The 22668-nt window shown below is 53.2% G+C and overlaps 1 protein-coding gene across 1 annotated transcript in view; it reads left to right on the top strand.

Annotated features, from left to right (window-relative positions):
- The first annotated feature begins 8049 nt into the window (after nt 1-8049).
- Nucleotides 8050-22668, top strand: part of GRIK3 (glutamate ionotropic receptor kainate type subunit 3) — a 252701-nt gene continuing 238082 nt past the window's right edge. Inside the window, exon 1 of the mRNA XM_005893256.3 lies at nt 8050-8497. Within this exon, the coding sequence (XP_005893318.1) occupies nt 8383-8497 (115 nt within the window). The 5' untranslated portion in view covers nt 8050-8382. The remainder of the gene's footprint in view (nt 8498-22668) is intronic.

Consider the following 22668-nt stretch of genomic DNA (forward strand, 5'->3'; position numbering starts at 1 on the left):
GCAGGAAGCCCAGGTGAGTAGGGGTGGGGGCTTGCTGGGGAGGAGGGAGCCTGGAGAGTTTTCTAAACCTGACAGCAGGTTTGGGGATCAAGCTCTAGGCTTCCGTTTCCCCTGGCAGCCAGCCTGCCCATTGCATGAACACAGAGACTCACCCCCAGGGCACACACAGCTTCGGTGGGTGCTGTCCTCATAGTGGGAGTGAGTGGGGGGAGGGGAGCAGAGGAATGGCCTGACCTGCATCATTCCTCGGAGCCCCTCCCACTCACACACATCCAGTGAACCCTGGGGGCCCGGAGCGAGGTGCGTGCGTGTGTACTGCAGGCTTGCAGGAAAGAGGGTTATTTTTTCCCCCAGGGTGGACTCAGGTGTCTGACATGTCCATGAAGAAGGGAGAGTTCATCACTAAGTATAACACGCCCTGACCGTGTGCTGGGTACATTTCTGAGGACATCACATGTATTAACTCATTTAATGCTGACAACAACCCTGCTGGGCAGATACTATTATTATCCCCATTTTATAGACAGGAAAGAGAGGCACAAAAAATAAGGTAAACTGCCCAGGGGTACTCATCTGGCAAGAGACAGGGCACATGTGAAGCCAGCTGCCTGGCTTCAGTTCCCACTTTCGCTAGTACTAGGTGGATGCCAGTAGCTGAGTGTGCCAGTCTGTGCTTGTCTACAGTAGCACAAGCATCTTTTTGTACTCAAGTGTTTGTGTATGCAAAGCGCCAGGAACAGGTGCGCTCTCGCACTCGCCTGCCCAGCTTCGTTCAATGAAATCTTGAGGAATCTACCCCTTCTCCTTCCGCCAGAGGAGCCTATAGCTTTCCTCGTTCCAGGCTGCATCTGACCAGCCCCCTAAGGCTGGTGCTTTCCTTCTCCTCGCCCTCCTTGCCGGGGACAAGACACCGGAAGGAAGACCAGCACAAAAGCAGAGCGCACCGAGTGTTCAGATGTGATATGGGGTGAGCTGGATTTCCAGCACCGGCTGCAGCTGGAATTCTGGCCACCCCCAGCCCCGTTCTGCACACAAACAGGAGTACTTCCTTCCGCCTTTGACAGTTGCTGGAGGAAAATCTCGTCCTAGATCCAGGCAGGATAGGGGCTATATCCCCGGAGATCCTCTGTATTACGAGGTGGGGGCTGAGACTGTCTGGATCAGAGCCCAGATCTGACATCAATGGCGAGCTGGGGACCCAGTGGCCACACCCCTCCGGCCCTGGGGCAGGGAGGCAGCGTCTTGTCCCCACAGCCTGCCATCCCCACCTTCCCCGGGGCCCTCCACCCAAGGGCACGTGCTCCTCTCCACTCCCAGCCTGGCTGCCTGCCGCCTCGCCTGTCTTGCGGGCAGAGCAGCGCCATACCTGCATGGCGGAGAGGCACAGGTGTGCCCGCGCCGCTCACACAGCGCACCACCTGCTGGAATCTTGGCGGAGGGCGGGCTTGGGATGGGATCCACGGGAGAGACAGTCTGTGGCATAATTAAGAGGGAGCAAAACACAAAACAGAACAATGTTTTCCTTCCTCTCTTTTCTACCACTTGCCCTAATTATTTTCCCACTTTAAAATTCTACATCAACTTTAATTAAGCTGGCCTCGGGCAGGGAAGTCTGGCAAACTTGGAGAAGTTCACTTGTTTATTTTCTTATCGCTCGGTGATTGGATTTTCATGTTTCGCTCTCTCGCTCTCTGAGGAGGGATGACGGCAGCCTCCTGCCCGTGGGGGCACAGGTGCAGACAGGACTGCTCACCGCAGCCTCCAAAGAAGGTACTTCTCCAGAAAAATCTACTGATGGCTGACTTATGCTCTAATTTTATCCCACCTCTTATTACACCCTACAAGGTCAGGGTGTGGGAGCAGGGTGTCAAGCAGCTGAGAGAGCACTGGACTTGAACTGCAGAAACTTGAGTCAAAAGCTCAGTTTTGCTACTTATCTGTTGGGCACAGGTCATTCATGTATTTATTCATTCTTCATTCACTTGTTCTTTCATCTGCTTTCTCTCACCTATTCATTCACGAACTCATTTAGTCTCCCATCATTCAATTGACCATCTACTCTCTGAGCCAAGTACATGTCTGCTTCTGCCCCACCCTCAGCCCCAGCAAGTAATTTGTTCTCAAGTTATTTGGTTCCTTTAAGCTCATTTCTTCATCTTTTGGTTATTTCAAGGACAAAAAGATCATGTGAATGGAAGCCAGTGTGGCTTCTGGCTTGGTGTGGTGGCATCACAGTTGGGCTTCCCTGGTGGCTCAGATGTACAGAATCTGCCCACCATGCGGGAGACCCGGATTCAATCCCTGGATCAAGAAGATCCCCTGGTGTAAAGAATGGCAACCCACTCAAGTATTTCTGCCTGGAGAATACCATGGATAGAGGAGCCTGGCAGGCTACAGTCATCAAGGGGCACCTCTAACATTACATCCATCATCAGGCCTTGGCTCTGGGGCATTCTGGGCCTTGGTCTTCACTGGCAAGTCAAATGCCCAGACCATCTCCAGGGTCAGGTAGGTCAGCTCAATCCTGAAGCTTCCTGAATTTCATGATAAAGCAGGGAGCTAGGTGCTCTGAAGGAGTCACAAAGCTTGGGTAGCTAACTGGTGAGTTCAGCACAGTGCTGTGGCACCCTGGGCTGTACCATAAAGTTGGGTGGTATTTGATGCTCAGGCTGAAGGCTGAGGACAAGAGAAGCAGGCAGTGGCTGCCCAGGCTGGTGGGGAGGCAGCACATGAATGGCAGTTAATGAGTGAGTGACTGAGTGGATGAATGTGTGAGTATTTAAGGAAGTGGGTGATTGAGCAAAGGACTGAATACATGAATGGAGGAGTGAACAACGGAATGCCTGATGAGTGCCTGAATGAAAGAGTAGATGACTAAATGAAGGCATGAATACGTGAGTGAGTGGGTAAAGTGAATGAATGAATGAATGAGTGAGGGCTGAAAGAGCAAATGAGTGAGGGATTAGTGAAGGAGTCCTTAGGTGACTGAATGAATGAATGAATTAGGAATGACTGAATGGATGAGAGGATGAATGCATAAGGGGCTGAGTAAATGAATCAATGAATGAGTGAACGAGTGGATGATCTTACACATGGATGAATTAGTGTGACCATATGAATGTCTAGTGGTGACCAAGGGATCTCACACATAGATTAATTAGGGAATGACTGAGTGACTCTTCTCCCTACCTTTGGTAACAGGGCCTGGAAGGGGATGGTTTCTGATGGGCAATTTTCCTCTCCTCCTCTCCCGCTGTGCACCAGAATCCCCCCTCAGCTTTGGAACCACTGGAGACTGTTCCATTATGCATAGATACAAACAGGATTGCCTTAGCATTTACTTCGCCCCCAGAACTGCACCCAAACTATTGAAATGCAGGTGTCAGGAAAATAACAGATCTCTGGTGGTTTGCTTACCTGTCCCCCTGACTGCTGAGAAATAACTCGCAGCAGCAGGTTAAACTGACAATAAACACAGGAATTGACTTCAGTGGGAATGAACTCGCTTGACTGTTGACAAAAATTTAAGGTGATGCAACTCTCACAGGGCTTGCTGCTTGCTCAGGTGGCAGCCGGCTGCTCTGTGCTTTTTCCTTCTCGGAGCAGGGACAAACGACCCAGGATGACAAAAGGTTGCCCATCCCTGAAGCAAAAGGCAGGTCACAGCATCTTGAGAAGCACTGAGGCCTGGCCCTGGAAGTTGGTACAGGTGGACTTTGCCGAGGGGAGGATGCTGTTAAGTGAGAAGTGGGGATGCGGGAGGCCTCCCCTCCTCCTGCCTCCCATTCAGGAAGGTGACAAAGATCAGGCGAGGGCTGGCAGCTTTCTGTCCTGGCCACCCTCCAGGCTGAGATGGGGGTGAGGTTAATTTCTCCCCGCACTCTCATCAGGGCTCCCTGAGCACGCACCGGGCTAGTGGCTGCCACTTAGGGGAGTGGCCAGAGCCTGCCTGCAGCCTGCCCGCCGGGCAGTCTGAAGGGAGATGAAGGTAGGCAGGCTTCGGCAGAGGGCACTCACGTCCTAGGAATCTGCACTCAGCAACCACACGCCTGTGTTCCATGGTTTCCTGGGGAAGCGGAGATCATGAATCTCGGTAACTCGAGCCCAGGGCCCCATCACTCACCGTGATTGTGGGGGGATTGAGAGCTGGAGTGGATCAGTCTAAACAAAACACGCACACAGGGGACTCTTCCAATGGGCCCGCTTGGCCATCACTGGGGGAGCCCTCCCGCCGCTGGGGGGAAGCAGGGGAGGCACTCGGGAGGGGCCCTGCAGCTTAGGGTTTCCTCCTCCCCCATCCCCACCTGTGAGCCGGTGGGAGACATGAATCTTGCTGGCAGCGACTTGGGCCAGCTCAGCCGTTTTCAGGGATGTTAATGAAATGCAGGAGCACTTGTCCTTTCAGACAGCGGCCCCTTTTATTTTGGAATGAAAAGCTGCATTAGTCTGAATGAGGTTGGGAGGCCTCATAAATCCGCTCTGCCTGCCTCGTGGGGGAGCGAGGAGCGGAGGCCTGGCTGGTGGGATAGACTTGTTTACCAACAATTCAAGAAGCCAGGATTGGTGGCTCCCAATCCCCGGAGATGCCGCTTGAGATCGTGCCAGCCTTGGTGCCTGCTGGTGGCAAGGCAGCCGGGAGAGGTGCACGACGGCAGAGACAGGGGGCTGCAGGTTCCTCCTGACACATGCTGGGGACAGTGGAGCTCCCCAGTTTGCTCTACTGAAGGACTCAAATCCTAGTCCACCCTCAGCCTTTCTATAAGCAGCCAGAAGCCCAGTAGGTCTGCATAGGCGGTGATGAAGGTCCTCTGCTAGAGCCTGTCCCCTGCTTGGTCCAGGCGGGACAGGACAAGGGTCAGGCCCGCAAGCTTAGGATACAGATGGGCCCGGGTGGGGGCCCTGGCTTCCCACCCACAAAGCCTGGCAGTGATGGCCAATACAATTAGAGGGAGGGAAGAAATTAGGAGTGAGGAGGAAGGAAGGGAAAGAGGGAGATTGGGAGGGGATGAGGGGAGGGGCAGGAGAAGGGTCACACACTAGCTGTGTGACATTGGACCTCCCCGACTCCTCTGAGGCTCGGAGTCTTCAACAGTAAAATGCAAAAATCAACCAGATCCTATCACAGAGGGCTGGGAGATGGTTAGACGAATGATGCACAGAAGGGTCGCTGAGTGGTACATCGTCTGGAACACAGAGAACATGTAATAAATACTAGCGGTCATTATTATCATTGCTGTTGTTTTTGTTGTAGTACATCCCAACCTCCCCTGACTGGGAGGGAGCCGGCTGCTGTCAGTTTGGGGAGACCTCTGCGTAACAAAATGGCTTGCAGCTAGGTCCAGAATAAGGCCTGGTCCCCCTCTGGGGGCAGCTGGCTTCCCGCTGACCCACGGTTCCAGCAGGATTTCCAGGCCCATGGACTGAGTCCCACAGCCTCTGCAGCTGGAGACTTTTCCCAACACAGCCAACGTGGCAGCAGAGGAGAGCCTCCCTCTGCTGTGCTGGCTGACTCCCGCCCACTCTGGGATGCGGCAGGAGCAAGGCCTGGCGGATGCTGCTTCCCTGGGGGTGCTGAGGGGGCTGCAGGGCCACACCCTCGAGCCCCAGGGTCCTCAGATTGCCCCTCTGCCTTCCCCCACGTGCTTCTCCAGGGCCAATCTCTTTCTTGGGAGCTACTGCTTCTCCTCCTCCTGCTCCTCACCCTTCATCCCTCTGTCACCACTGGCCTTTCCCAGAGTTCTGGTCCAGGGCACATACCTACCCATTGCCTGCAGTCACACCTCTACAAGTTCCGCTCTTCGGTTTTCCAGCCAGGCCACTTGTTCCCTGCCCCTCTCATGGCAAGAGGCTGCCTGCAGGATAACCAATACAGACCTAGCATCCCGGCTCACCCCTCCTCCCCTAGCCCCTAGCCATTTCAGGGCCCAGCTGAAATTTTACCAAAAACATCCTAGGAAGATAAGTACCAAGCAGCTTGCAAAGGTTTTTGGGTTAGCTTGCCTTCTTGTTTTTTTCTTTTTTCTTCTTGGACACTGTTGGCAATGCCTTTTTAACCTTACATCCATTGCCTTGAGTTCAGATCCTGCCATTGCCTTTTCCGTTTCCCTCGCAGGGCACTGGAATTTCCTTCTTTAGTCATCAGCCAGGACTTTCTGGTTCCTTGGAACAACTAAACCAGCTGTGGAAGCTGCTAAGTGCACCCAGAATGGGGTGTCCACTCTTGAAGAGGTGCCTTCAGCTTTACCCTAGAGGGTGGGGCCTTCTGCTTCCTTCTCTTGCACGTCCTCCTTGCCGGTGCCCACTGGGGCCCGTAACTCTCTATCAAGAGGTGGCAGCTGCTGCTTCTCTGGCTCTGGTCTGCATGTCCTTCCCTCTGGTCCCTTGGGCCACATTTTTCAGTGGCTGCTTGGGAAACCAGCCACTCCTGCTGGAGGGTGAGGAAGGCCCAAAGTCTGGCAAAAAAAAAAAAGGCAACCTTCATTTGCTGGCAGATCTTTGAGGATGTCCTCAAGACCTGCACACTTCTTTCCCTTCTGGAGAGGAAATCCTTGGGAATCTCCCTTCTTGCTCCTTCCAGGGTTGCCTCCATTTTAAGAGGGAGAGAGTACCTCCCCCGCCTCCCCCAGTCATCAGGATTGGCCATGCTGTAATACTCACGTCCCCACACAATGCTTCCTATGCCTGGACAGGGAGGGAAAGAAAAGACCGGGAAATTAACAAGCCAGATAGAGCCTGACTCATAGTCTATTTGTAAGAAAATTAAAGATTTGTTTTTCAGATGTTGGGGGCCATGTTGTTACCAGACAGCTGGCAAATGGGAGAGATTGGAATGATGGAATAGATGAAATTATTTAAATGAGAAAAATAAATTCACACACAGCCTAGCCGCTGCCCGGTGACAGATTCGTTTATTTATCTACTGTATCGGCACCGCTTTGTCTCTGTCAAAAAGGTCATTAAACTCGCCTAACTGCGTATTTCGCAGCCTCCTGCTCCAGACTCGCTCCACAGCTCTTCTCTTCCCTCGACACCCAGCGCCACTTGAAAAAAAATTTATTATTGCTAATAAACAAGGTTTTTTTTTTTTTTTTAACCCTTTCTTGCATGCTCCCCCTCGGGTCCTGCTCCACCCCCACGGAAAATTACAGTTTCTCTTTATTCTTTCTCAGGAGAAATGGGGAAGGGGGGCCCGTCCTCCTGCAGAGTTGGAGAGGAGAGATGCGAAGTACCAGGGTGCATCTCAGCCGCACCTCCGTATCTAAGGATTTAAGCCATCTTCCTCCGAAAACCCCGTAGTGGCGGTGCACGGTCAAGTCCAGTTTTCCACAGCAGAGGGTCTGGTTGGGCTCTCCCACCCCCACCAGCTCCTGCAGCTCCCCTAGTGCAGTGCTGGACGATCCTCTTGGAATTTCGTCTCCCTCGAGTCCCGGGCCCAACTCTAACTCTGCTTCCACGAGGAATGGGGGTTAGGGAGGGAAACCGGCTCCTGGGTCAGTCCCCGGCCGCTGCCGTCCAGCCAGTGCCGGCTGCGTGGGAACTGGAAGGCGAGACTCCGCGGACGGCGGGCTCCGGGTCCCTCTGCTCCCGGCGGGCGCGTCTCCTCCAGCTGGTCGGGCCGCTAGGCTGCCGCCGTCTCCCAGCTCGCGGTGCCAGCTCTCGTGCTCCACGCCCGGCTCCCAGGCTCCGTGCCCTCGCAGTCGAAGGGGACCGGGGGCCGCAGGGCCGATGGGGACGTCTGAGAAGCGAGGAGAGTCCTCGTTCTCCGGGCGTCCCCCTAAAGCGGGTCCCGGGCCCCCTTCCCCGCCCCCTGCGCAGGTGTGAGCTCGCGAGTGTACGCCTCGGCGGGTGTGAGTGTGAAATGTGTGTGCGCGGGGGAGTGCGCGGAGGGAGCGCGGGCGGCGCGGGAGGCGGGAGGCAGGGCGCGAGGGAGGGGGCTGGGAGGGAGTGTGTGCGCGCGTGCAACTCCACTCCGGGGCTTTGTGCGAGCCCGGGCGATAGCATCCGCCGCGGCTGGAGGAGGAGCGGCCGGAGACGCGCGTGCAGCCCGCCTGCCAGCGCCCGGCAGCCGGGGCAGGTGGGAGCCCGCGCGGGAGCAGAGCCGACCCGAGCCGCAGCTGAGTCCGAGCGGAGCCCGGGCGGAGCCCAGGAGCATCGCTCGCGGGCGGCCCGTGGGCGGCAGCCGGGCGGGGCGGGCGCCGGCGGGGCGGCCCCCCAGTAAGATGTGCGCGGCGCCGCGGGGCGCCCCCCACTCGCAGCGGCGCTCAGGAGCCGGGCTGCTGGGCCAGGCGGCGCCTCGGGGGCTGCTGCGCGCCCGCGCCTAGAGCTGCCGCCCCAGGGAGCCCGCCACGGCCGCGCCCCGGGCACGCTTGGCGGCGCCCAACGATGACCGCTCCCTGGCGGCGCCTCGGGAGTCTGGTTTGGGAATACTGGGCCGGGCTCCTCGTGTGCGCCTTCTGGATCCCAGACTCGCGCGGGATGCCCCACGTCATCCGGATCGGTAAGGGCTCCCGGGAGCCGAGGGTCTCCGTGCGCCCGGGCGGGGGCGGGAACGGGGGCCACTGAACGCGATCCCAAGAGATTTCCTAACGTCTCTGCGGTCTGCCGGGACCGGGTGACCACCAGAAGCTCGACCCGGTGAGGACAAAGTTCCCAAGCCGGGGTCACGGGCCTTACTTATTGGGAAGGAAGCAGCTGGGCTGCGGCGGGCGAGGGGCCCTTGGCGCGCTCCTGGACCGCCACACGGCGGAGTGTAGTGAAGCGTTCGGGTCCCAGCCTGAGTCGCGGGCGCATTTGCCCGCGACTGCCAGCAGGACCGGCCGCAGACCGAGTTCTGGGACCTGGCTCTTCCGCGAAGCGGGAACCCTGGGGAAGGCGCCAACTTCTCTTGTTTCTCCCCGCTTCCCGCGGGCCCCTCGCTTCGACCTGGGGCAGGGCTCGAGCGGCCGTGGCGGGGAAGCAGGGTCCGGCTTCGCCAGACGAGGACGGCCGGTCTCCTCTCCCGGTGGCCGCCCTCGGCCTCGGTGGCCCCCGTTCAGCCCCGCTGCGCGGGGCAGGGGAGGGTCGCCCCCTCCCGCGGTCGCTCCAGCCATCCATCGCGGCAGAGGCCTCTCCCCCGCCTGGGGCAGCGCAGAGCCTGACCGGCGCAAGCAGGGAAGGCGAGGAGAGGGATGCCAGCGGTTTTTTAAAGTTAGCCGAAATCCCTCAGCAGCTGGCGGCGGCTGGCGGGTCTGCGCGCGGCTCTGAGGCTCTCGCGTCTCCGCGTCTCTTCTCGCCAGGGACTCTTACTCGGGGCTTTAACTTTGTTGTGGCCGCCCCAGGCATCCCGTAGGCAGCGCTCAGGGCTGTGCGGGGAGGGAGAGTGGTGGCGGGGGAGAGGGTGGAGGGGCTCGTGTCCCAGGCCCGAGACCGCCAGGGCTGGGCCCGGCCTGGCCAGGCGGGAGCCTCGGCCACGCAGGCCCTGCGCCCGCCGCCAGGCGGGAGACCTGGGCCGCCTGGGTTCGCGAGGCGCCCCCACCAGCATCTGGCTCCGCCGAGCCAGGGCCGCCTTCCTCCCCTGTGGCTCTAATCCAGGCGCGGACTCTGGGCTGCCCGCGGCGTGACGGGGTGCAGGCAACCGATATCGAGCTTGGCTTCCGTACTTGAGGTTTTCCTAGGAGGCAATCAGAAATCCCTTCTCTCTCCTCCCTGCTCTCCCCTGGATTCCAGGTCCTCTTGAACTGGACATCTGGACGAGGGTAGAACACAGTCCTCAGCTCTGCCCACGCTGGGGTCTTCCTGTTCCTGCCCAGGACCCCAGCAGGCAGATATTTGAGGCAGAGGAATCCAAGCACCCGACTCTGGGGACAGCCCTCACGACCAGGCTTAACCCTTTGCAGCCCAGACTGCTCCAGGCAAGCCAAAAATATTGTTTCTATCTCTGCACCTTTGCCTGTCCCAGTGACCTGTTTGGTCACCGTTCCAGGAGCAGGCAGCCCCTTAGTAGTGGGCCAGGACTTCCTTTATTCCCTCTGTTTGTTTGTTTTTGATGTGTGTGTGTGTGTGTGTGTGTGTGTGTGTGTGTGTGTGTGTAGGGGCCTGATTGATAGGGTGCCCTTGGGAGAAGAGAGGGGGACCCAAAAGGTGCTCTGCACCCAGCCCACGCATTGCAGTTCCCTCTTCTGTGTTCCTTCCCCTGCAGGGGTGGGAGGGGCACTCTCAAATCCCAGAGTCAGGGGGTGGTGGTCTTTGGGGGCCCAGGAAGACAAGAGCAGGTGAGGGAAGCCAGGCAAGGATGCACTGAGGAGGGGCGGGATGATGTATCCTCACCCGCTTCCTCTTACCGTGAAATTGACTTTCACCGGGGGACTCCTCACTGCCCTGAGGGGAAGCCCCAAGCCTGCCCGCCCTTTCTTGGGTTCAGCGTGTAATAATGCAATTAAGGATGGCAAAGCCCTCCTCTCTTCTAATCTTCTTCGTATTAAGCCCCAGGATTAATTAGCGTGTCGGCCCAAGCCATTTATATCCAAGAGCCCTGCCCCATTTGATTCCCAGCCCGAGGACTGGGGTGCTGTGCCAATGCCAAACGTGACCGCCGGAGCTCTGCCAGCTTGGATGGAGGATGGGTAGGCTCTGAGATCCCTGGGTTTCTCTGGAGCTCCCTGGGGAGCTGAATTTGCCTCCTTCTGAGCCCAGGCTGGAGTCTCAGCAGGAGCCAAGGGCAGTGGACGTGGTGTGTTGAGAGAGACACACACACAGAGAACCGTGTGTTGAAACCTAAACACAACACCTTGGCTGGGCCCAATGCCCTCTCCTTTCTCTCTCTGTCTCCAGCCCTGAGATCTCAGGGCTCTGGCTGGGGCCACAGGAATTGAGGCCCTGGAAATTGGGTGTGCTGGATGGTTCTGGTTCCCAAGATGGGTGCCTGCGCTGGCTGTGTTGGGAGCCGAATCCTTCTCCAGTAGGCAGGCGTCGCCTAGCACCAGCCCAGGAGAGGGGTTTCCTGCAGGTGTGCAAGGGGCTCTCTGGACTGGGGAGCAGCATACCCGCCCCGTCTCTTTGTGCCTTTTTTGGGGGCTTAAATTTCCTCTTAGACAAGGAGATGGATAGCTCAGCAGTGTGACAGAGTGTTCAAACAATCCGTCTTGAATAGATGAATTGCATTGCTCTGTCTTTTTGTAATTGTGTCTATCAGAGGGAGAGGTCAAGGCATTGATTGCTTGGATGGTTTGCAAGTAACAAAGGAGAGTGAGGGAGAGAGCGAGGGAGAGAGAGTAATTGGATTGTAGTCTGCAGGAAAAAAATGATCATTGATTATTTTATATGAATATGTGGAAGATGTATTCTGTGTGTTGTTATCAAGTGTTGCTCGTTGAAGATTTTCAAGACATATTGTTCAGCATTTTGTTATTATTATTATCATCGTTATTATTGTTCAGATGGATCCTAGTCTTAACTCACGGAAAGCAGCTTAATGCGTGGGTCCTTCCAGTGCTTCTGTGGCCTCATGTGGGGACCTGGATTTCCTGGCTACTAGACCTAGACACTGATGTGGAGGGACCTTGGGCTGGGAACCAGGAGGCCTGGGTTTTCTACTCTGCCTTCCACCAATTTCCTGAGCCATCTTGGTCAAGTCACACTCTCCCACCAACCCGGAGCCTCAGTTTCCTCATCTGTAAACTATTGAGCTGGCCATGATGCTTGGGATATTCTGTGATTTTAGGTTTCCTTTTAGTGTGGGCTGATGGGGACTGTCAATGCCTTGGTAGGTTTCGTGTCTAGATCTCCCCTTGTTTTACATACATGTAGAATCGAGGGCCGCCTAGCATTTGAGAAGGGAACCAGACAGTGGTGGCGTTAGCTGGAGGGGCTCCAGCGGATGGTGGTGATCTCTAGCCAGCCGGGGGGAGGTTCAGAGCCAAATGACTGCAGAGACATAAAGCAGGTGTATGTGGCGGGGTGGAAGGTGGGCGGATCGGGCAGACTCGCGGAGCATCTACACTCGGAGCAAAACAGAGTTTTGTGACTCTGAGCCTGGACTTGGGGCGGGGAAGCCCAGCGGACACTGCAGTCAGTCCCAGGGGCATGAGGTCCCCTCCCCAAGTCAGTCCTGTCTGCATCCCCTGCCATCAGTTCACCCAAATGGTCCTGAACGTTCATCTCCTGAGTTTGGGAGCCGCTGTGTGTAAAACAATGAGAAATTTCTCTCAGTGACTGGTGATGCGCTGAAACATCGCGGCCGTGTTGGAGCAGACAGGCACTGAATGAAGATCAATAGGGTTTTCCCCCCTGGAAGTAAATAGCTTCCGACAAGACCTGGGAGTGGCCCGAGGGGCCTTAGAAAGCATTAACTTGAGGAATTTCTGCCTCCACTTTCCAGCCCAGCTGCTCCTGTCAGCCCGGGCTTCCCTCCTTCTCGAGCTGGAGTTTATAATTTCTTCTTGATGCCTGCTTCGCACTGCGCTAAACCGTCTTTTGACGTCAGGATGATCCGGGGTTTTTAGAGGTGGCTGATGCGGGGTGAGCCAGCACAGCGTCCCGACTAGGCCCTCCCAAGGTCACTCGGGTCCCCCTGCCGCCAGCATGATAGCTGACTTCAGAAGTCCAACCCACTGCTTTCTTTTGGGCTTTGAGGAGCGACTCTTTGTTCCCACCCTTCCAAACGCAAAGCTGCTTGGTTGCTTCCTTTGTGGGGTCTGTGAGGGCCCCTGAGCCCCCGTTCCCACAGGCCCCTTGTCCTGTCCCCAGGAAACAGAGCCCACTTGGCGGGGGTCGGGGGAAGAGGCACAGATGCACTGTGGGTTCTAGGACGGCCACATCCTCAGGGGTGGGGGGTGCAAGGTCATATGCAGGGGAGGCTCAGAGCTTAGGGCTGCTTGGGATATCCACGCAGGGCAGCACCTGGCTGTGCTCCACTGCTGGGACCGTTTCTGATCTGCAGAAGCCAGGCTTCCTCCAGGCTGTTACAGTCACCTGCCCCTGCCTTAGCCCCACACTGCTTCAGCCTGCACGTCCTCACCCCCACCTTCCCTCTACCTGCCCCCCCCCACCCCCTCGCCCAAGCCCCCGCCTTTCTTGCTCAGGACCTTCCAGAGGGAACCGAGGGGCTCCCCAGGCCCTGCCTGGCAGCAGAGAGAACTGAAAGTCCAGGAGCAGAGCCCTCCCTTTGGGGCCGGCACTCAGCAGGCCCTGGCATGTCCTTGCCAAGGTGCTCTGATGGACAGACGGGCCAAGGGTGGGCCTGGTGCAGACGCAGACCGGCCTTGGGCTTGTTGGCTGGCTGCTCTTCTTGCAGGCGCCAATTCCACCGCGTGAGCACCAGGGGGCAGTGTGCCTGTGCTGAGGTGGCTGTACCATCTCCTGCCTGGGACCCCACCTGGGTCTGGAACAACACACAATCGAAATATAATGGCCCTGGTTTACTGAGCACTTACTAGCTGCCAAGCACCGTGCTTTTCAAAGAATGACTAGTAGTGTGACTAGTAAGTGCTTGAGACCGGTAGCTGTTGCATATTTTTTTCCTTCCCCATCTGGTTTAGGCTTCACCAATCCTGCCTGCAGACATTGTCCTCATTTTGCAGATGAGGAAACTAAGCTTAGTGAAGTCACTTACCCAAGATCACGTGGCCAGTAAGTGGTGAATGCAGGATAAGAATTCTCACCAGCCAGACCCCAGATCCTGCGCTTTTACTGTGTAGTCTGTGTAGTCGGAAGACAGGAGGCACTGATACTCAGGGGTGCTGAGTGTAGCGCCCCACCACCGTGCTTCTGGGTGCTGAGTGTGGCCTCAGAGTCCTGGGCTGTTAGGCTTTCTCTGGGGATGATTGCATGGGCTCTGTGACACTGAAACCTACCAGTAACTGGTGTTCAGCATCAAACTGTCCTTATAGATGGACCAAGTGGTAGATAAGCTTTCCCGAGAGGAAAGAGATGTTTGGTCTTTCCCACCCCTCCTGCACATGTGATGTACATCCTTACCTGTCTATACCCCACCTTGTCTGGGCTTCTGGACTCTGCTTAATTCTTTAATCTGAGTCAGAAATAAAGGTGGGACACTCCTTTGGGTGTGGCCAGTCCACCCACAGGAATCCCTCTGCTCTCCGGGAGCTCCAGCCTACAGTTCACCTTGGCAGCCCGCAGGCTGTCCTCAAAGACATCATCAGAGCCTTGAGGAAAGCCCAGGGCTCTGCATTTGTGTCTCCCTCCATGCTCTTCAGCTGGTGGCCTGGCCAGAAAGGGGGTCAGTGAATTTGCTCTTGTCCTCCCTTCCTTCCCCACCCCATCTCCCCTCCAACATCCTTTCCAGGCTGATAGGTTGTTTGGTCATTTTGTTTTTAAGCAAGAGTCACATTTTGACCTTCTAAATAGAGCCTGCCTTGCTGTGAGCTGAGACTGGTGGACCATCAGAGGGTAAGGTCCACTGACGCTGGGCCCTGGAACATGTTGCTGTCCCATGGACACTGGGTGGGGTGCAGGGACCTGGGTGCAAGAGCTGCCCATTCCCCTTCCCATGCCACCTCTGCCAGAGCACAGGCAAATCCATGCTTACTCTTCTCCTGCACCATGTTCCTTCTTCCGGGGGCACGGCGAGATTGGGATGATGGTGGCTGCCGGGGACTGACCTGTTCTGGAAGTAAGGGAAACTGCCCTGCTTAGAGTTCCTGCAGAAGTGACAGATGTGGAACAAGCATGATAGGAGGGGTCATATTGTTTTCCAGGGCCTCAGTTTCCCCATCTGTAAAATGGGATGAGACTGCTTGCTTCATAGAGTTAGACAGATGGGATATCGTTTCAAAAAAGCTTGAATTCTGTTCCATTCCAAGATCAGCATTTCTTCTTGTTTTTGTTGGAGGAGAGGAGTCTAATACCAACAAACTGGGTGGGACTGGGGTCAGGGGAGTGTGGCCGCCAGGAAGCAGGATTTAAGGAGGCTCTCAAATGGTGGCCATGCTCTTGCTTGACTGACCGTGACAGTGAGAGCCTCCTTAAATTTTGTGCTCCAGATGCCTCGCTGGCCTATGCTTATTAGCACCTGTGTTTCCTCTGAAGTCCCTGTTTTCTTCCGCTTCTCTTTGTGCTCCAGAAACCAAACCTTGATTGAGTGTGATTGGGAGATCAGAGAAGACTGGACTGAGGGCAGGGGACCCGAGGACAGCAGGTCATTCTGATTTTGCTTTCCTTCCCTTCAGCCACACTTCAAAGGTGCTGCACCCCAGAGCTGTCCACCCTCACCGCACTTTGGTTTATTTCCAGTTACCTCCAGAGTCCACACTACCTAACCTCCAGCCAGGCTTTCTGCTCCCCACAGAGCTTGCATTCCCCTGTTCCTCTCCTTGTTTCCTTTGACCTTTGCAGTTTCTTCACTAATGCTCACTGACCTTGATTATAACTGTGTTTGTGGGTTTGTCTAGAGCTTTCTCTGACAGAGAAGTTCTGTGAGTCACTTAATATATCTCACTGATTCTAACATCAACTCTTCCCCCGACATTTTCACATTTCTGAAATCAGTCTGGATCTCACATCAGGTTTGAGTTTACTTGCAGGGTTTTTTCTTTCTTGGCACCTTTAAACATGACGGTATGTCTCAGGTTTGATGAAATGTGGTGGATCTGAGCTTGAGTGGGAGTCTAAGGTGCTGGCTGTGAGACCTTGGGTGAGTCACTTCACCTCCAAGCCTCCATTTCCTCATCAACGAGGTAGAATTATTAATATTGGGTTAAACCATTTTCAGCTGGTTTTGACCTATAAAATTTTCATATTGTTGAAACTCCTAGGGTCTTCACAGGGCTGTTGTGAGGATTAAAGGAAATAAAGTATATAAAGCTCTTGGCACAGAACTTGGTGCTTAATAAATGTTAAGGAGAAAAAGATTCCCCAAGGATGGAGGCTCTGTCTCCACCCTCAGACTCTGAGCTGTGAAGCTATTTGCTTCTTATTTGCCCTCTGCCTGTGCCAACCATGTGCCTTGTGCCAACCATGGAACCAGTACCCCCTGCAGCTCAATATGTGGGTATTTGCCCATTTCTCACATACCCAGCAATGGAATGGATGTCTCCGGCAGCCTGTGACAGTTACCTGCCATGCTAGGGAGCAAAAGGGGTACTCTTCCTAGCATGCTCCTGTATTCCCAAAGCTCCCAGACACCTCCTGGCCTGTTATTTGTCACACACCCAAAGCCCATGAGGTTCTGGTTCTTCCCTACATTTGCAGTGTTTTGATTGAAATGTGATTTGCATGTATTCAGAGCTGGGAAGACCCTGGCTATGGGATGCTCTTGAGGGATTGGTTCAGGGAGTCCTGATCAGTTTTTCTTGGATGGGGAGTCCAAGCTTGCTCCTGAAGCAAGCTGGTGAATTCTAGAGTGGGTCTGTGGCTGGAGAGTGGGCCCCAGGGGATAGGCACTGCTGGCTCTGCTGGGAGACTCCAGGTAATGAAGCCATGGAGTAAATCCCACGGTGATCTTACAGATGGGAGATAATGAATGGGGTGAGGTTGGGGAGAGTGGCGGCTTCCACTCCAAATCCTTTGGTGCTATGCTGAATGGGGGTTAAGGAAGACAGAGGGAAAAAGATGAGGGAGAAGGAGCTGAGACCCCAGTTTGTGTGAAGAGTGTTCCCATCCATGGGAGACAATGAAATCTTATGCTTTTAAAGGGACCGATGCAGACAGACTGTGTTGGAAGGGGGTTAAGAGTATTCTCAGAACCACTGCAGAGATGAGCTCTTTAAATATAGGAATGAGGGAGACTTCTGCAAAGCCTTCCTGCATCTGCTTTGCAGAACTGAAATATGCTATTCCAAAAAGCCTGCCCAATTGGGCGGAAAAGCAGGAGCAGGGAGCCAGGGCCTTCCCAGGGCTCCAGGCATCACATTTCCTGTTTACAGTGAAGAATCACAGAATCCAGGCTGAAAAGAACCCCAGGGGTCAGTCTAGGCCTCTGCTTCTCCAATATTAACATGCATCTGAGTCACCTGGAGAGCTCAATAAACTACAGACTGCTGGGTCCACCCCCAGAGCTTCTGATTCAGTGGGTCTGGGGTGAGGCCTGAGAATTTGCATTTTAATGGATTCCCAGATGAAGCTGATGCTGCTCATCAGCCTCCACTTTCAGAACCACTGTTCTAAGTCACTGGAGGACCCCTCCCCCACCCCCAGTAAGTGGATATCTAGTCTCTGATTGAATACCACCCATAACAGGAAACTCACCACTATTTGATTGTGCTTTGTTCTTTCTCGCAAACGTATTGGCCCACTCCAATCTTTGTTGCAAAATTTGCCCTAAAATTGGTTTTCCTGCAGTTCCAGGGAAGGTAGTGTGACTTACACGTCGACAGTGTAGGTTCTGAAATCCATCTGTCTTGAGTTTGAACCCTCATTCCTTCCTTCCATGCTGTGTCACTTTGGGTAAGTCACTTAACTGCTCTAAGCCTCGACTTCCTCACCTGTAAAATGGGGATAGCAACAGATCTGACCTCCAGGGATCATTGTGAAAATTAACATGGCTGGCCCGAAGGAAGCTCTCTGTAGAAAGTAGAAAGTGAAGTCATTCAGTCATGTCCGACTCTGCGACCAGTGCTCTTCTGTCCATGGGATTTTCCAGGCAAGAATACTGGAGTGGGTTGCCATTTCCATCTCCAGGGGATCTTCCTGGGTCTCCTGCACTGCAGGCAGACTCTTTACCATCTGAGCCACCAGAGAAGCAAACTCTCTATAGATTTTAGCAATCTAACATTGTGGATAAGCTCACAGGTTCTGGAATCTGACAGCCTGAGTTTAAGGACTGCCTCCATCACTTCCCACCTGAGTGATCTGGGACAAATTATTTAATCTCTCATAATAATAATAGTAACACGTGCCTTACAGGGTTTTTATAAATCCTCATTTATAAGGATTAAATGAGTTAACGCACATAATATGTTTAGACCATAGCCGTTGTAAGCTCTCAATAAATGTTACCCATCGTTCTTACTATTATGCTCACCCTGCCCCCCTGCATCTGGTTTGGATTTATACCCTGGCACACAGTCAACCCCACAGAAATGTAAAGGCATTTCTCCAGACCTGTGACGCCCAGTTCTTTCAGTGTGGTGTCCAGAGCCAACCACAGTCCTGCTTATGTATCGAAAACAGTAAGCTCATCCCCTCCTTGCGTCTCAGCATTGGTGTCTGCTTATACACCCCCAGACTATTTCAGCCTTTTCTGCAACCATTTCACTCTGTTGATTTATACTGAGCTGGTGGTCTCATGAGATCACAAGATCTTTTCCGCAGGTATGGCTGCTGATCTACCACTCCCCTCATCCTCTCTTTGGCAGTTGATCTTTTGAGCCTAAAGGCAGGACCTGTCATTTATCCCTGGTAAATCCTATCTTGAACCTTCAGGCAGTTTTTTTTGCTCGCTGTTTCTGGACCACCAAAGCCTGTTCCCATCTCTCTATCCTTAGATAGGAAGCTCTTCTTCCTCCTTGACCTCCCACCCACTGCCCCCCAGGGGTCTGTGGTAGAGAAGTAAGTGGTTATGGGCCCGCAACGTGGTTGTGGTTGAGAACCATGGGTCTGGACAGTGAAGCTTTTGTGCCTCCCTTTCTGTTGTCTGGCATGCTTCATGCCCTCTGAGCCTTGGATGAGCATGCTTGCCTTCACTTCATCTATCCATGCCATCAACGCATTAGGCAGGAAATGACCAGTGTCAGAGTTTGTCGACTTTATTCAGTGGTCTTGAATCCACCACCCACACTTTAACCAGAGTTGAAATCCTACTGGCTTCTTCATGCTTTCAGGCCCTTTACGACTGCTGGGGTTGATATCTGCAGGCTCATGTGCTGTCCCTCCTTGCCTCACACACACTCCCTGCTCCTCTGAACTGAACATCCAAGTCCCTAGAAGTCACTATGTCTTCCCTTACACTCGACCTCTGCTCTTGCTGTTCTTTCTGGCTAACTTCTTAGTCATCCTTTCAGTTCAGTTCAGTTCAGTTCAGTTGCTCAGTCGTGTCCGACTCTTTGCAACCCCATGAATCGCAGCACGCCAGGCCTCCCTGTCCATCACCAACTCCCGGAGTTCACTCAGACTCACGTCCATCGAGTCAGTGATGCCATCCAGCCATCTCATCCTCTGTCGTCCCCTTCTCCTCCTGCCCCCAATCCCTCCCAGCATCAGAGTCTTTTCCAATGAGTCAACTCTTCACATGAGGTAGCCAAAGTACTGGAGTATCAGCTTTAGCATCATTCCTTCTAAAGAAATCCCAGGGCTGATCTCCTTCAGAATGGACTGGTTGGATCTCCTTGCAGTCCAAGGGACTCTCAAGAGTCTTCTCCAACACCACAGTTCAAAAGCATCAATTCTTCGGTGCTCAGCTTTCTTCACAGTCCAACTCTCACATCCATACATGACCACTGGAAAAATCATAGCCTTGACTAGACGGACCTTTGTTGGCAAAGTAATGTCTCTGCTTTTCAATATGCTATCTAGGTTGGTCATAACTTTAGGTCTCAGCAAACATATATTTTCTTCCAGGAAGCCTTTCTTGACTTCCATCTCCTATTATGAGTCCCCACAGCATCCTGAACTTCCCTTGTCATAGCGCTTACTAGATTGTAATTCGTGGTTACCTCACGGAGAAGCTTTCTTAGAAAATCTTAGAGACAAGTGTGGACTGCAACTGACTTATTCACCACTTTGCCCAATGCACCTAGTACCACGTGTGGTACATAGTAGGTGATTGATAACCATCTGTTAAATAAATGAATGCCTTGATACATACAGGTTGAATATAAGTCTATCTAGCAGCCTTGTCATTCAGCTCAACACTTTTTCCATGTTGCCAGCAAGGATTTCATGAAAGACATTGTTAGATTCTTCCGCGAAGTCAGGGTTCTAATGCTGTCCATGGTGGTCTTCTGCCCTATCAATTCAGCACCTTCTACGCCAAGACCTTTCCTATGGGGTCTATTGGGCAGAGCTGGAGTGTTTAGGGGAATGGATCTTTCTTTCTTGGGCCTAGGATTGGTCTTTACATCCATTTTCTGGCTCCTATCGTGATGATTCTCCTCTTGAGAAAGGCACAAGCTGTCGACTTCAAGAAGAGGCAAAAGAAAAGGCCATGACCCTCCTGTCTTTTCTGACCTCAGCCCTCTCCTCTTCCCGTCTGTCCCTCAGCATCTCTGCTGCTCCCTCTGGGAGCTGAACCGTAAAAGAGAACTTCTGCGGTTCCAGCCTCACCAGGCAGGTTACTCAGGGCAGCTGCCAGGCAGAACTGTGGCTGGACCACTTGCGCTGTCACCGGCCATAGGTCAGGCTTCCCCTTTTCCTGTTTATGCCACATCACAGGATCCTGCTAGGATGTGTAGACAGCAGGTCTACATGACAGCTTTGTGTAAAGTGAGGTGTTGACGGTTAAACCTGGAGATTCAGGCTCTATAGACAGTCAGCTTGGGCCATTTAGCTTTGAGAGTATAAATGCCATCCACCCTGAGTCTGGTGAGCAAGAGTGTGTGCATGTGTGTGTGTGTGTGTTTGTGTACTTGTAAGAGATGACCAATTGAAGATTCGCTTCTCTAGCATAGGCTTCCCAAACTGGGGTTCAACAGCCATTCTTTACCCAAGTCTGATGAGTGAATACAGTGACTTTACTTTGGATCACGGGGGAATCAGAGTAGTTTCCCACTGGCTGGCCTGACCCGTCTACCATGTAGCTGAGAGTGGGGGTGGGACAGGTTGCAGGGCAACCCTGAGCTTCCCCGCTGAACGTGACAGGACTGGGCTCTCCCATTAGACTAGGACCTCCCCTTTCTTGCTTCCCTCCCCCAAGGAAACAGATGACACATTATAAGCAGAAATAGCCTGTTGCCTACATGGCCGTTTTTCCTGCCCAGTTTAATAGAGGTGACAGCCGTCTATTTTACTTGTCTCGTAACATCGAATCAGTAAATAAAATATGGGTGAACTCTCAGGTTTAGCTGAATTATGGCTGGTCCATGGGGAGTGAGGGCTGGGGGGAGAGTTGAGCAGAGAGAGATTGAATCCCTGGCTTCTTACAAGAGAAGCTAAGCCTTGTCTCTTCCTCTGGATCCAGAAAATCTTCTGTGCTGGAGGAGGCTAGGCAAGGTCATCCTGTTTGACAGTCTCTGAGTCCCTGAAAGAGCCAGAACACAGGTGGAGAAACTCTGAATGTCAGAGCTACAGTCAGTACCTGCCCCAATCTTTTTTATCACAGATTGAGAGATGAAAAAGGGAAATGACTTGTGCCACATCCCTTGGTGAGCCATGGAAAAATCAGATGAAAACATGGGTCTCTGATCACCACCCCCAGTCCATTAAGAAAATCCCATCCACTTTCCTATCATACACACACAAACATGCACACATTTGAAGCTTTAAATTTACAGTCTTAAGAGAGAGAAGGAGACTAGATTTTTCCAGTGTTGCAAAACAGACCTACGAAACCGTTTTCACATTGAGGGAGAAATACAAATCAGATGCATGTGTGTTTATAAAAGCTCCTAGACAGTGATAACACTCTGTGTTGTCCGGGGAGCAGCAGGGAAATTAAGGTTCACCCCAGCCTCTGTGTTCAGCACCATGGAGAGCAGCCAAGCCCTGGGGGTGGTGAGTGGGCACCATTTGCATGCTGATTCTTATAGTAGGGGCAATGTGGTTATTGTAAGGTCTTGCTTAACAGGCATTCTTTTTCCTAATGCTATTCCTCTAGGACTCTGGTGTTCATAAACCAGACTGAGGTGTTTAGCAGGTACACAGTAGGCTAGTAAGAACTATTATTTATGGTCGTTCAAATAGAGTAGCTCACGGTAAAAGAAAATGGAGCGAATGGATAGAATTTTCTCCTTTTTTTTCTCTCTCTCACGTAAATTGTTCTTAAACCTTTGGTGCCTTGTACGGCTTGTATGCTCAGGAGCAGTAGCAGATGACAAAATGAATGAACATTCCATTGTCAAATATCACACCTGATACCGAGCGTCTTTGCTCAGCTTGTCAGCATCATCTTTCACATTGCATTTGGTAAATAGGCTTGTGTTATGTATTTTTATCCCACTAAATGTGATTTCTTTAAAGTATTTTGTGTGTTATTATTTCTTGAATCGTGGAGCCCTGCATATCTATAATAGAGCCGTATTTTCTGCTAGTAAATAAAATTACTCCTTGTTCAGGTGACAGGAATTAAATGTGTCACAGCTTTGTGGCATTCCCCAAAGAACCCCAGCCATACCAAGTGCTCCACCACCTGGATGTGTCTGAGAAGACTTGTGATCAGACTGGGTGTTGACAAAGGTCTCCCCAGCTAGGAAAATCATGACATGGGTGACCTCAGCAGGCCTCAGAGAAAGGGAGAGTTTGCCCATCACTGGGGTACTGAGAGTGGCTGAAACACCTGGACTTGAAGCCAAGGCCATAGGAGGCTAAGAGTGTTAGAAAGATAGAGTCTGAAGAATTGGCTTTGGCCTCTGAACAAGGAGGGAAGCTTGGGTAAATGGGCTCCCAGGATTTAGGAGGCAAGATGGCACCTTGAAGTCATATTGAAGGTAGAAAGGTCAGGAAAGACATGAGCTATGGTTTGTACAGAGTAAGGCTACTCCAGGGACCCTGGATTGAGATATTTTAGTGAAAGGAATTGGAGGTTTTGCTGCTCCTGCTTGGATTCGCAGAATCAGAAGAATCTGCTTTGGAAATGGGGCT

This window comes from Bos mutus, chromosome 3 (genome assembly GCF_027580195.1).
Source record: "Bos mutus isolate GX-2022 chromosome 3, NWIPB_WYAK_1.1, whole genome shotgun sequence".
NCBI classification, from domain to species: domain Eukaryota; kingdom Metazoa; phylum Chordata; class Mammalia; order Artiodactyla; family Bovidae; genus Bos; species Bos mutus.